The following is a 14,472-nucleotide window of genomic DNA, read 5'->3' as shown; positions in this document are numbered from 1 at the left end:
CCTAGCCAGAGGAGAGAGAGGGGCCTTGGCCCAGCATCTGGAGATCTGTTGATGCCCCCACCTCTTCTGAGTCCATGGAAGGCTTTGAGCAAGAGGGACTTCAGGAGCCCCAGATTACACTCAGATCAGGAGGGAGACATCCATTCCCTCCTCCCCCCTCAGGGGGGAACCTCCCGCCTTCCTCGGGCCTTTTTTGTGGAAATGGTGACTAAACCTGAGACGGTACACGGTGATCGGTGGCAGCAACTCGTGGGATACCACGGTGATGCCTCTTGGAAGCCGCATTATTTAACATTTTTATTAGTGACCAGGATGATGGGGTTGAGGGGCTTCTCGTCAGATTTGTGGATGATGTCAAATAGTGAGGTTGGGGAAAAGGTTGAGGATGACTGAATTTAACCTGGACGGTTGAAACTGCAGAGGCTGGCCAAGAGGAACCAGATGTCTTTCAACAGCGAGGAAAATAAAGCATTAAATCTGGGGAAGAAAGATATAGCAGGGATAACAAACAAATGAGCTGTTATAGCTTGGTAACCTTGCATTAAAGAATGACATGGATACGGTGGTTGACAACAAACTGACCTTGAGCCGGCCACGTCAGCCACTGTAGTTCTGAGGTCTGTCAGAAGAAGCCTCAGATCAGAGACCCTCAAAGCCCCTTTTTTGTATGGGAGAGACCACCAGGGAAGTACCCTGTGTAGTTCTGGGCGTCCTGTTTCCAGAGGGATGTTGAGTGATTAGAAGACGTTCAGGGAAGGGCAGCAAAGATACTAGAAGGATCACGCAGATATGCCCTGTGGGAACAAAACGAAGGAATAATAGACAATGCTGAGTCTTAAGAAAAAGACGATTGCAGGCAGATATGACCTAGCCACGTTGTGGGACCTCTTTGAGAAGAGGTTGGACGGACACCTCTTGTGGAAGTTAAATTGGATTTCTAGCACACAACATGGTAGACGACTCTCATGATCACTTCCAACTCCATAGTTCTCCATGACCTTTTATGGGGTCCTTGGTGCTCTCTGAGCTTGGTTGCTTTCTGGCAGATATTTTATTACTAAATTAGGTAACATCATCAGTGCTAGATGTTGGTGTCCTTACCACGGATGATGTTATCTAGTCAGATGATGAGGTGCAAAATGAGGTGAACCTATGCAAGAAACCAACCAAGTTCAGAGAGCACCAGGGACCTCACAGTTCAATCCTGAAGCTTATGTTCCCTACGCGTGTGAATGTGACCTGATCCACAGAGAAAGGCTCTCTTAAATCTCTTGGAAGGCCTGACCTGCCTTTCATGGAATTTTAGACAATCATATTTAGTACTAAGAACAGAAGCTTCTCGTTTTCGTGCACCACTTGAGGAAAATTTGCATTATCTTGTCTCGAATTTGCTTGGTTTTTATACTGTACACAATGGGGTTCATGAGGGGTGGCACCAGCAGGTATATGTAGCCCATAAAAATACGGACAAAGAGCGGGGAATCCTTCCCAAACCTGTGTATCACAGTTAAGCCAATCATTGGTGTGTAGAAGAGCACCACTGCAGAGATATGCGAGCCACAAGTGCCGAGGGGCTTGTGGCGGTCTGCCCGTGACGCCATGCCCAACACAGTCTTGAGGATCACCATGTAAGAGAAGAGGATAAGGACAGAGTCCACCCCCACTGTGGAGAAAATGACAAACATGCCATAAATGGTGTTGACGGTGATGTCCGAGCAGGCCAGCTTCATCACCTCCTGATGAAGGCAGTAGGAGTGGAAGAGGAGATTGGCACAACAGTAGCGATGTCTTCTGAGAAGGAGGGGAAATGGCAAGACCAAGACCACCCCTCTGGCCACAAATGCCAGCCCCATCTTCCTTATTCTTGGCATGGTCATGATGGCAGCATACCTGAGGGGGTTGCGGATGGCCACAACGCGATCAAAGGCCATGGCCAAGAGCACAGAGGACTCCATCAAAGAGAAGGAGTGGATGAAGAAGAGTTGGGTGAAGCAAGCAGTGAAGCTGATCCTTCTGGCGTTGAACCAAAAGATGCCTAGGATGGTTGGCATGGTGGAGATGGATAAACCAAGATCTGTGATAGCCAGCATGGAGAGGAAGACGTACATGGGCTTGTGGAAGCTTCGGTCTGTTTTGATCACAAAAAGAATAATGGAGTTCCCCAAAAGGGAAATGAGATATATGGCACAGAAGGGGATGGAGATCCAGGCGAGGTTGGATTCCAGACCAGGAATCCCCGTCAGCCAGACCACAGATGGGTTCGATCTGGAATTGTTGAGGAGTGCCAAGGAGTTGAAGGCTGTCTCAGGAGCACCTGGCATGTTCCTTCAGATGATGGATGGCGCCTTTTTGACTCTGAGCACGGACATTTGAGGTTGGGAAGGACCCACAGAAACATTTGGGCTTCCTCCTGACATGCTGCCTTTCATTTCTTGTTGGATTCTGACCCTGAGAAAATCCAGAAAGATGGATGTTAGTTGGGATGCATCCCTGGGAATAACAAAGCCCCCTCCGTCTGACCTGAATATGCGGATTCGTTGCACCAACTTCACCCAGAAGCTAAAAATCAGCTGCTGGGGAAAGCCCAGCCCTCTCTGTAGGATCTGCTGAGGGGTTCCTGGTTCCTTCTTTAAGTTTTCCCCAGCTGAGGTTAAACAGCAGGTTGAACCGATCCGCCAGGTGCTGGCTGAGCTCCAGAGAGAGAATCCTCAGCCGATCCAAAGGGCTCCGTGCAGAGAACACGCAGAGTCAGGAAAGAGCTGAGCCAGGTTGTCCCCGACCGGCTGGGCGTGTCGCATGGGTGCTTTGGCTGACCTGCACGCAGACCTTGGCTTAGGAAGGGCGGCTCCCCTTCCCTGGTGCTGGCTGAGGGTGCTCAGCAGTCCTTCCTCCCAAGCACCTCAGAAGCTGAGAGAAAGCGCTCCCCCCACGCTTGGCTCAGCCCTCAGCAAAGGGCTCTGCGCATCTCCCACAGCCATTCACAGGGGGGCTGCTTGCACTGCTGGCTCAGCCCCCAGACTCAGTGGCTGCCCGGACTCCCCCACAGCTCCTGGCCCCACACCGGGGCCCTTCCTTGTATGCAGCTTCCCTTCAGTGAAACGAACCCGATGGCTCTCCGTCAGTCCTTGGCATTCTCCCCCCCAGAGACCCCCACCAGGCCAGCTGCGGGAGTGATCCGAGCCTCCTCCTCCTCACAGGCTGATGCTTGACGTGTCCCGGACAGCTTTCCCGGTTCCTTGGGTTCTAGCTGGGAGAGAGGCTGGCTGGGTGGATTCGGCTGCCTTTATGAGCCTCTCCTGCTGACTCTCTCCTGCTGACTCTCCTCCTTGCCCTCCGGGATCTCACCAACCAGACACGGAAGGCAGGTCTCCTGGCAAGGGCAGCCTGGCACCACAGGGAACGGGGCTCACTTTGCCCTCCCCCATCAGGATGGGTGAGGTCAGAGCCGTCTCCTCCCTTGGGTCCTCCAGGGCTTCCCATGGTTCCCCCAGCACCCCCAGGAGAAGAGAAGGCCCAGGCAGCCTCAGTCCCGGTGGAGCCGGCCTCTCTTCCTCCTGGAGGCGGAAGGACAGGCGGGCTGCCTGGCCTGGGCCCTTTTGTCCCTCGCCCCCTCCCTTAGCAGCCTCTGGAGCAGTTTGTGGTTCCTAGACAATAGCGCAAACAGATACAACAACTGGGCCGCGACAATCTCTGTCTCCTGCAAGATATGTAGGTCCTGCTGCTCACCCCAGAGGAGACCGGCCTGAGAGCTGCTCAAGGCAGCGTCCTTTGTCCACGTGGTCAGTCAGGAATTCTGGGGAGCAGGAAAGAGGAATATTTGTGGCTCAGGGTTCAACTACGAGGAGTCCTGGCTGCCCTGGGACTTTCCTGAAGATGTTTCCTGCACGTCAGCTGCCACCTCAGGCTGCCTGTGCTCCTCTTCAGTGAGAGACTGCCACGGACTAGTGGGAGGGAGAAGGCAGGTCCTGTGTCTCTGCCAGACGCTGCTTCGGGGTCACCCAGGATACCCGCCGCGTGCCATCCTGCGCTTGAAACATCCTGCCTGAACCTGGCTGGCTGCACGGGGTGGGTGGTCAGCGGGAGGCAGCTTGAGGGAGGGGAGAGTTGAACTTGGGGATCTGGGCACGTGATTCTCCGTTCCGGTTATGCAATGTGCTGCAACTTCTATTAAGAAAAACTGGGCATGCTTTTCTGCCTCTCGAAGATCCTTTTAGGAAATATACTTTCCTGGCCTTTTAATATTTCCTTCTCTGGTGGGCTGACTTCTCACAAAGCGTTTCTGTGGGGAGGTTTATGTGGCGGCAGGTCTGACAATGAACCAGCCAGGTAACATCCTCAGTGCCAGCTATAATCCTGGGGAGCCCGGCCGTTGTTGGGGTTCCTGACTGAATAGGAAGCACTGGAACCAGCAGGCAGAACCCAACAGTTTCTGATCAGTAACTTCATTGCAGAGAAGCAGGGGGTTGGACTAGATGACCTCCAAGGTCCCTTCCAACTTTATTATTATCATTATCATTATCATTATCATTATCGTTATCGTTATCGTTATCATTATCATTATCACCATCACCATCACCATTATCATCATCATATCATCTTGACACCTGCATTTGCTTTGGATGTCTAGTTCCTCCTCAGGCATCACGCCTTTGGGTCAGTCCTTCTCTTTCAGCCCAGGAAGGAGGAAATGGCCAACCCCTCCTGAAAGAGTTGCTCAGAAAACTGCAGGGACTCCTCTAGGTGGCCTCCAGAACCAAGAATGATGCAAAGGCATACAAAGACACACACACACACACACACACACACACACACACACACACACACACACACACACAAACACAGTCTGGGTCTTGGCACTTTTATCCACCAGGTCTTTGCACATGGTTGTGTTTGTCCATGCTCTCCTGCCACTCTAACTCCATGCACTGAACGGTGGGTTCAGATGGACACCACACACTGGGCATGAATCTTCAAGGTCTGGTTCATTAAACTCCCTCTCCAGGACACCAGAAAGGTGGTTTGCTGGGCAAGACATAAGGAAGTTCCCTTCCATTCAGACCTAGATTCTCTTTTCTGAGTCGTTCGGAGTTCTTGGCTGGAGATATTAGAGACCATGCAGCCAGAAGGAGACCATGACTGAGCAAGAGTTGGGATCAGAATAGACTGGAGACCCTGTGCCATTTCAGACAGGTCCTGCCGTAATCCCAGATGTTGCTGCCTTCACAAGCACAAAGGCGAGATAAGCCATGACAGATCATGAGGAATGTCAAAGGAGCAGCTTCAGAGCTCACTTCATGAGACGTGGAAAAGAACCAGAGTTATTTTATTTTATTTTTATTTATTTATTTGGATTTTATTGACTAAACAGATGGGACAGATGCCAAGAGAAGAAAAAACATACTGTCAGCAAAGCTCAGGGAGATACAGGTAGTCCTCGACTTACAACTGGTTCAAAGTTATGACGGACCTCCCTGGGGGGGGGTACTTACGACCTGGTCCCAAACCTCCGATGACTGGAGTGTAGGAAGAAGAGGATCATTTGCCGTGTTTTAAGCAAAGTGAGAGGTTACCAAAATGGCTTATATTGCTCATATATATTAAAATTGCAACAAAGAAGGAAATCATTTTTCTTTTTTTTAAGAAATGGTATTCTTTCTTTCATATTTTTATTTCTTTCCTGCACTTTCTATTCTTGGCTTTTATTCTTTTTTTTTAGTTTGTATCTTTTTAAAGGTAATGTTTAAAAAATTTCAATAAAAATAAGAACCGCAGACGTGCTCCGGTTTTAAGCAAGGCATCCTCTGTACCGCAGAGGCCCTGCAGAGAGCTGAGATCAGGGCAGGGGCTGGGGGGGGGAAGGGAGGGGGGCGTTTCATGATTGGCAGCTTTGCCATTTCCAACTTCTTCCTACTTCTCCATGGCCCAGAGCCCAGAGCTCTGCGGTCAGAGGGAGACCCAGAGCCCCAGCACGGAGCCCCCAGGACCCCAGAGGCCCCGGGCTGCAGGTTGCCCATCCCAGACTAGGGAGGGAGGGGGCAGACAGCGGCACAGGGAGCCGTGCCCATCCCTCCTCCCTGCCCAGTCCAGTGCCCGAGGGAAACGGTGGCTCAGCGGTTGTTCCAGAGAGGAGCCTCTCGGGAGGCGCCCAGATGCCAGGTGCTCTCAGCGCCCGGCCCAGCAGTGCCAGAGAGGGGGCAGCACGGGTGAATAAATGCTCCCATCTCTGCTTCCCGCCCTCCAGCCTTGAGGGGAGGCCAAAGGCGCCACTTCCAGGCAGAGCAAGGGGTCCTTCCGTTCACTGCCTGTGGCAGGGCTTGCTGCCAGGACCGGCCGCTTGGGATCTGGGGTGAGTGAGGTGGAGGGTCTAGTTACATGTCCCTGAGTGCCAGTCTAGCTGGCGCCTCGCTCTGGTGACCACCAGTGTGCTGGGGGCAGAGCAACAGACGGACCAGGCTTCAGTGAGCTGGTTGGTTAGTTGAAGGAAACAGAGAAGCTGGTGGGCATCTCTGTCGCCTTCCTCCCCCTGAAGCTGGTTGTTCCAAGGCTGGTTGTTCAGACGTCATGATGATGATGAAGTTGGAAGGGACCTTGGAGGTCATCTAGTCCAACCCCCCTGCTCAGGCAGGAAACCCTACGGTACCATTTCAGGCAAATGGCTGTCCAGTCTCTTCTTAAAAACTTCCCGCGTTGGAGCGTTCACCGCTTCTGGAGGCAGGTGGTTCCACTGGTTAATTGTTCTCACTGCCAGGAAGTTTCTCCTCAGTTCCAGGTTGCTTCTCTCTTTCTCTCTCTTACTTTCCCCCCTCGAACTGACACCTGTGGATGCTACCAAGCTACACGCTTTAAAGCAGCCCCAGGAAAACTCAGCATTAGCTACTGCCAACCACCTTTTTGATTTATTTTACCCTGTGGCTATTTCATGGGCATTAAATAAGGAATATGTAAAGACTGGAGTTGCTGCTTGCAAAGCAGGGCAGTGGGCAAACATCGGAGGTTCAGCCTCCGCCTATCAATTCTCCTTGACGTTCTGCCACTCCCCGACACGTGCCATGGGGGAGGGGGCCTTCTGCATTGCCAGCGGGCTAAAAAGACCCCTCCCACTTTGTGCAGAACCTCCTGAACCCCAGGTGTGGTGTTCCTCCCCGGGAACCCAAAAAGCCCATTCCGCCCCTTGCGTTTGGGGTCAGCGGATAAAGAAAGACAACTTCAAATATGTCCACCAGCTTCTCTGTTTCCTTCAACTAACCAACCAGCTCAACTTCAAATATGGGGTGGGGAAACCCTTAGCGAGAAGGGGAACCTCTGATTCTGTAGCCAAAGACGCAGCCTCTTGAGATTGTGGCTTGTTTTGAGGGGTGGGGGACAGTCCAGAATAATATAGGGCAGGGGTCTTCCAACTTGGCCCTTTGATGACTTGTGGACTTCAGCTGCCAGAATTCTGAAACATCCTCCACCCATTGTAAGGCATTATAATCCACGAAAAGGGGTGAATCCCTCTGAAAGGGATTCACGTGGAGATCCAACTATCAAAGGCACGTGTGAGGGATAACCAGCCGTGGGGAGCAACAGTGCCGATTAGGGGACTGGAGGCTAACATATTGGATCTTTAGGAGAAACGGAGTGGTTTTCCTCCTCAAATTGTGGCTGCTCCATCACTGGAGGTTTTCAAGAAGAGACTGGTGAGCCACCTGGACAGTCCAGAATAATATAGGGCAGGGGTCATCCAGCTTGGCCCTTGGATGACTTGTGGACTTCAACTGCCAGAATTCCTCAGCCAGGCAGTTGAAGTCCACAAGTCATCCAAGGGCCAAGTTGGAAGACCCCCTGATATAGGGTCTCCTGTTCAAGCAGGGGGTTGGACTAGAAGACCTCCAAGGCCCCTTCCAACTCTGTTATTCTCTATTCTGTATTCTGATGTGGCAGGAGGGCAAAATTCACCCCTTTCTTCTCCCTTCCTCCGGCAGAGGTACTTGTGGATCCTGCGTGCACCATGCCTACAAGGAGCAATGTTTGCGCTTAATGGGAGCCACGACTCTCCCTCTTCCTTCATCCTGTTGGGGATTCCTGGCCTCGAAGCCTTTTACTACTGGATCTCCATCCCGCTCTCATCTATGTACGTTGTGACACTGCTGGGGAACAGCACCATGTTGTACGTGATCGCCACGGAGCAGAGGCTCCACAAGCCCATGTACCTCTTCCTCTGCATGCTGGCCAGCATAGACCTGGTCCTGTCCACCTCCACCCTACCCAAGATGCTTTGCATCGTCTGGTTCCGAGCTGGAGAAATCAGTTCCAAGGCCTGCCTGGCCCAGATGTTCTTCATCCATGCCTTCTCGGTCATGGAGTCCAGTGTGCTGGTGGCCATGGCCTTTTGCAACCCCCTGAGGTATGACACCATCCTAACCAGCCCTCTGCTGACCAAGATCGGCATCGTGGTGATCCTGAGAGGCACCATCTTCATTGCCCCAATCGCCATCTTAGCGGCACGTCTTTCTTACTGCAAAACCAACCTCATTGCTCACACCTATTGTGAGCATATGGCGGTGGTGAAACTGGCTTGCTCAAGCATCCTGGCCAACGTGGTCTATGGGCTTCTGGTGGCACTCCTGGTGGTGGGGGCTGATCTGCTGTTTATCACCTTTTCCTACTGCATGATTACCAGGGCGGTCCTGGCCCTGCCCTCGCGAGATGCCCGCTACAAAGCCTTCAGCACCTGCGCAGCTCACGTGGTGGTCATCCTGGTGTCCTACACCCCAGCTCTCTTCACCATCCTGACGCACAGATTTGGCCATCACGTGTTGCCTCACGTGCACATTCTCCTGGCCAACTTCTACCTCCTCTTTCCTCCCATGCTGAACCCCATTGTCTACGGAGTGAAGACCAAGGAGATCCGAGACCAAGTGGTCACCATTGTCCTTAGGAGGGCCTTTCATGAAGGACTTCACAAAGACGTTTGACACGACTCTTTATACGAGTCACTTGTTGAGATGGGCAGTTATAGAAATCAAATCAAGAAATAGGATGTCGTCTTCTGAAGAGATCTGAGGAGTTGGGTACGAGAATTGATGGAAGGGGGAGGATGATTGTGCTCTTCCAATATCAGAAAGAGGTCACACAGCGGGACAAGACCTCCACTCTACCATTCCAGATTTAAATTAAAGGAAGACAGATTGAGGGGGCAAGAAAGAGAATATACCACTTGATTAAGGTCTAGAATTCAAGGCGCTGGCCTGTAGATGAACACAAAACCTGAGGCTAAGAGAACTTTTGAGATTTGTGGAATGTGCTACTTCGTGTTTGGTTAGCTTTATCCACACTTAGACCATTCCTTGATCAAAGAGACCACCTTGTACTTAAAAGCTTTTAGGATTTGTAGCATGACAGAAATAAATATTTGTACTTGTCTGTGGACATAGTGCTCTTGAAGAATGACTACGGGGAAGGGCAGATCGATGCCCAGAACCAGCAGGGATCCTGAGGCCCAAGCATGATGGGATCCAGGGCTATGCTAGGATACACAAGCTCAAAACATACAGGAATAGAAATGCCCTACAAAACATTCTGAGATTTTTTTTTCTGGGCAAATGTTGTAGCAGAAAAAAAATGGTAAGTCAGGCTTTGGAAAGAACATAAACTTCTCATTTATCTTATCAAATGAGAGTTACCAATGGTATTTTCAGAGAAATGACATGGTTTTTTTTAATTTTAATTCTATTTATATCCCGCCCTTCTCCGAAGACTCAGGGCGGCTTACAAGCTTAGCAGTAGCCTTCATTCTATGTATATACCTGCTTATTAGGGCTTTCACACACACACCCCAAGCGGCATTATTACAAAGTCAGCTTATTGCCCCCAACAATCTGGGTCCTCATTTTACCTACCTGGGAAGGATGGAAGGCTGAGTCAACCTTGAGCCTGGTGGGACTCGAACCTGCGCTAATTGCAGGCAGCTGGTGTTACTTAAGGAGGCATTAGCCCACTGCTCCACCAAGGCTCTGAGCAGGAGATGTATGTATTTGGGCTGAGGGTGAAATATATTGTAAGGTTAGGACTCCATAAATCATCTAAACGTGTATTTATACATAAAATTTGGAGACCACCCATCTCCCTCCTGCAGCAAATAGACATCAAAAGCCAAGATATGTGTGAATATTATAAAAAAACAGTTAAAGAATACATTTTGTTTGCTTAGCGTGGACTTAACCAACACAGTGAGTGCAACTGATGCATTATTGCTTTTGAAATGAGAGATATCAGAAAAATAACCACTTTGAAGACAGTAGCTTAGCAAAAGATCTCGCCTCCGCCCAGCAGTTTACGCATCAGTCCCTTCTTGCCTAGTTCTTGGGCAGTTTTAACATTTTAACGCCTGACGTCGGATGCTTTTAATCTTTTTAAGACCACTACGTCCTTACATTGTTGAGAGCCGCTCAAAGGAGCTCCACAGCGGGACGGGCGCCATATAAATTTTAACAAATAAATAAAACGGCACTCTTTTAAGGCAGGGCTGCCCACCCTGGTCGACTTTTTCGAAAGACCCGCGGACTTAAAACTCCCAGAATTCCCCAGGGAGGATGGATCGCCTGGGGAATTCTGGGAGTTGATGTCCACGGGTCTTACAACTTGCACACAACGACTGGTGAGTTTTGGACACTCGTGAGCAAAAACGTTTCGGGAACAACCTCCTCCTCCTCCTCCGAAGGGACTACGGCAGCCCCTTAGCGCAGGCGCAGACCAGGGACTCCGGCACTTGCCTCTCCCCTTTCCCTGGCGGCCTGCGCCTTCCTCTCCCACCCACCCGCGCCTCCTGCAAAGCTGGCGGAGGAATTCTGGGAGTTGAAGTCCGCGTGCCCTTCCCGGCGAAGGCGGTTCTCCTTTTCCCCCAGGCACGCCTCCCGCTCCCGTCTCCGGGCCAATGGAGGGCCGAACGGGCGGCGGAAGAGGCGGGGCGCACGCGTCACTTCCCCCCCCAGCCAGGATAAACCTCCCGGCGTGCCGCGCGCGGGCTCCCTTTTCGCTCCGCGCGGCCAAGATGGCGGACACGCAGGTGGGTCCCCCTCGGGCCGGGGCTCGGGCGGCGGGGCGGCGGCGGGGCGGCGGCGGCGGTGCCCGGCTGAGCGCGCTGTGCTTCCCCCGCAGACGGAGCGGGCCTACCAGAAGCAGCCGACCATCTTCCAGAACAAGAAGCGGGTCCTGCTGGGCGACGCCGGCAAGGAGAAGCTGCCCCGCTACTACAAGAACATCGGCCTGGGCTTCAAGACCCCCAAGGAGGTGCCCGCGGGCGCCGGGAGGCGGGAGGGGCGGCGCTGGGCGGGGGGTCCCGGGGGGGGGTCGTCACGCCCGTCTCTCTCTCTCCTCGTTTCTCCCTGCCAGGCCATCGAGGGCACCTACATCGACAAGAAGTGCCCCTTCACCGGCAACGTCTCCATCCGGGGCCGCATCCTCTCCGGTAGGCAGGCAGGCAGGGAGGGGCCGCCCCCCCACAGCCTTTGGTTTCCCTTCTGTGTGGGGGGTGGGGATGGGCTAAGTGCCTGTGGAAAATGTCATGGTTTCCAACTGCACTTCCCCCCCTCTTCGAAAACGTTTCCCCTCTCATCCAAGGAGCTTCCTCCGTTCTGACTGACTGGTGGGGAATGGCTATGGAAAAGCCCCTGTGGGACAGCCCTGAGAGTTTCCATAGACGTTTACGCCCCCCCCCCACACACAGAGGTCTGATTGATGCACTTTAGGTTTTTGAACTGCTATATTGCAGTTCTGTTACTATGATTTCTTTTGCCTTGCAGCTCCAACCTAGCAGCGTCTTTCTTTTTGCTGACAAAGACTTAAAAGAGTTAAATGGGAAACTAGAATAGCTATTTCAAGCTTCTTTGGTCTCATCAGCTAGCCACAAAGTGTATGGCTAGCTGATGAGAGCAAAGAAGCTCGAAATAGCTATTCTAGGCTCTCAATTAGCTCTTTGTAAGAAAAAAAAATTGAATGGGGGTGGGGGGTCAGTTGTTAGCTCTCTTTAGAGTCCTTGAAGCCACTTGGAGGCTTATCTGTATTTTTAAAGTCCCCTGAATTGGGGTCCAAATGAGTGCCAACCCACTCAGCAGCCCATCTGCATCCGAAAGACAAAGGCCACCCTTTGGAATGTCCACATTCTGGACAGAGAGGACCCTCTGGTTTGAAGGAGGGGGTCAAAGAGGTCATCTGTGTCAAAGTTGAACAGCCCTCTCTCAAGAGGGGGGGGCGGGAAGAGGATGTGTACGACACCACCCATCTCCTGTTTACAACACAGACCTTTCAGCAGTTCCACACCCATTTGCACTTTGGTTCAGGTCACCCTGAGCTTACAGATGACCCCCCCGGTGGCCTCAGCTGCTCAGAGTGCTAATGACCAGGTGACTGCAAGGCCTATAGATCCTTCCATTCCCCACCAGTCATGTAGAACCAAAGAAGCTGCTTGAATGAGAAGTGAAGCTTTTTTTTAAAGCTAAGAAAGTCTAATTGTCTTTTGGAAAAAGTATCTGTGGGATATCCTGGTGGGCCACTGGCCTCTGCTTCTGCCCTGCTCTCCCCCCCCCCTTTTCTGGTGAGGTCGCTGTGGCAAGGGATGTTTTTCTCACGATGGTCTGCGGAGCCCCTGAGAGTGGGTGCTGTCGACGCTGCCCTTTGGCACGACTGATGCCCAGCCTGGCCTCGGGACCTTCCTGTCTCTCCCTGAAGCCCCAGATGGGCCCCCCAAGGGGTTCTTGGCCTTCATCAGAATTCCCTCCCTCTCCCAGGGGTGGTCACCAAGATGAAGATGCAGCGCACCATCGTCATCCGCAGGGACTACCTGCACTACATCCGCAAGTACAACCGCTTTGAGAAGCGGCACAAGAACATGTCTGTGCACCTCTCTCCCTGCTTCAGGTGAGGAAACGCCGGGAGAGGCTCCCTGAAGGCCTGCGGGGGGGGGGGGCTGCTGTCTGGTTGCCTTGGGGGGGGTCCTTGCAAACCTCCCTGTTTTCCATTGCGCAAGGGCCCCGGGGGAGAGGTCCTCCCGTGTTGGGTGGTATAATTAACACACACCTTTTGTCCTGCATGCAGGAAGACATAAATGGTTATGCTTTACATGTGTTAATTATAAAAAAATTTGACCATTAATCTCTGACAGAACAATTCTGTGCAGTGTAGCCCTCCCCCCACCGGCCTCTTCCCATGAAAGCTGGGGCAATGGCAGCCTGTATTTTTATGGCCTAAGGCAGGAGTGTCCAACCTCGTAACTTGAAGCCTTGTGGACTTCAACTCCCAGAGTTCCCTAGAAAGCTGTGCTGGCTGGGGAATTCTGGCAGTTGGGAGTCTTCGGGTTGCCAAAGATGGACTCTCCTGGCCTACAGCAAGCCTTTTGGTGATGATGTATGATCTCACGATGGTCTGCAGAGCCCTCGTATGAATGGGGCGTTGCTGAAGGTGCCAGTCTGGCATTCGCTGAACCAAAGAGCTTGCTTTACTTTAGCTTATCTTGGCCCCAAAATCACTGGCAACTGGGCAAGCCTTGGATAAGGCACCATTGGGTTGGCCTGTCCACTGTGGTCCTGGAGTTGCACCCCCACCTTTAAGCTCATCATTTTTTGTGCCCCTGGTGGGGCTATTGGTGCTGTCAAGGATGCTTGGGGGATCCTCTTGTATCAGCAGCTCCTTCCATGTGTGTGTTGGCCTGCAGAGAACAAGGTGACTCGTGTTGCGTGATTCCCTTCTCGCTTCCCAAGCGCCAATAACGAGGAGCATTTGGTTGAATTCAGACCACAGAAGAGTTTTATTATTGCTACCTCTAATACAAGAATCTAATCAACTAAGGATTAGTTGAGCTAAATTGGTGGTAGATAGCGTTCAAATAAAGTTCATTGAGAAAAGCAGTTCAGTTGGGAAGAGTTAGCGGTAAGAGGAAACCCAGCCACCAAAGGACACGGTGGCTGGGCATCATCAAAGCTGACCCTGGCCAGAGCACAGAAGGACTCAAGTAGTGCAAGATCGGAAGACGTGGAGAGAGCCCCTGGCCCGGAGAATCACCAAGAGTCAGACACAACTGAAGGGGTAACATCAAGGGTGAACAGAATTCAAGGGAGGCTGGACTTTTTTGTGACAATGCAGTGAGTCTAAACTGCTGACACCTTTAACCCCACCTTCCAGCCCAGCCTCTTCCACACCGTGGTCTGCATTTGACTTGCAGGCAGCTACTTTCAGATTGGGCAGCTTCAGGCCTGCAAGCCTGGTTCCATTTCTTGTTGGCCAGTCTAAAGCTCTTTCCTCCTCTTCTCTCCCCCCCTTCCAGGGATGTACAGATTGGGGATATTGTGACGGTGGGAGAGTGCCGCCCCCTGAGCAAGACTGTCCGGTTCAACGTCCTCAAGGTGACCAAGGCTGCCGGCACCAAAAAACAGTTCCAGAAGTTTTAAAGGCTATTTGTACTCTGCTTTGTATCAATAAACAAGTGGGTGTGATTTG

At 52.0% G+C, this 14,472-nt stretch overlaps 3 protein-coding genes across 3 annotated transcripts; 2 read left to right on the top strand and 1 right to left on the bottom strand.

The window, feature by feature from the left end:
* Positions 1-1,322: 1,322 nt before the first annotated feature.
* LOC308668024 (olfactory receptor 51G2-like) lies at positions 1,323-2,321 on the bottom strand (the record flags this gene model as incomplete). The annotated part of the gene is made up of 1 exon (XM_081327684.1): positions 1,323-2,321. The coding sequence occupies one exon, from the start codon at positions 2,319-2,321 to the stop codon at positions 1,323-1,325; it is 999 nt and encodes a 332-aa protein (XP_081183810.1).
* A 5,685-nt stretch (positions 2,322-8,006) lies between these two features.
* LOC308668023 (olfactory receptor 52P1-like) lies at positions 8,007-8,957 on the top strand (the record flags this gene model as incomplete). Its single annotated transcript, XM_081327683.1, has 1 exon — positions 8,007-8,957. One exon carries the CDS (start codon positions 8,007-8,009, stop codon positions 8,955-8,957), a length of 951 nt encoding a protein of 316 aa, XP_081183809.1.
* A 1,995-nt stretch (positions 8,958-10,952) lies between these two features.
* Positions 10,953-14,472, top strand: RPS11 (ribosomal protein S11). Its single transcript, XM_081327375.1, has 5 exons — positions 10,953-11,047; positions 11,140-11,271; positions 11,374-11,449; positions 12,768-12,897; positions 14,300-14,472. Exons 1-5 carry the CDS (start codon positions 11,033-11,035, stop codon positions 14,421-14,423), a joined length of 477 nt encoding a protein of 158 aa, XP_081183501.1. The 5' UTR covers positions 10,953-11,032; the 3' UTR covers positions 14,424-14,472.

Source organism: Vipera berus, assembly GCF_964194415.1.
Source record: "Vipera berus genome assembly, chromosome: 4".
Lineage (NCBI taxonomy): Eukaryota > Metazoa > Chordata > Lepidosauria > Squamata > Viperidae > Vipera > Vipera berus.
Note: the sequence above shows the minus strand (reverse complement) of the source record. Positions and strands in the feature narration are given on the sequence as shown.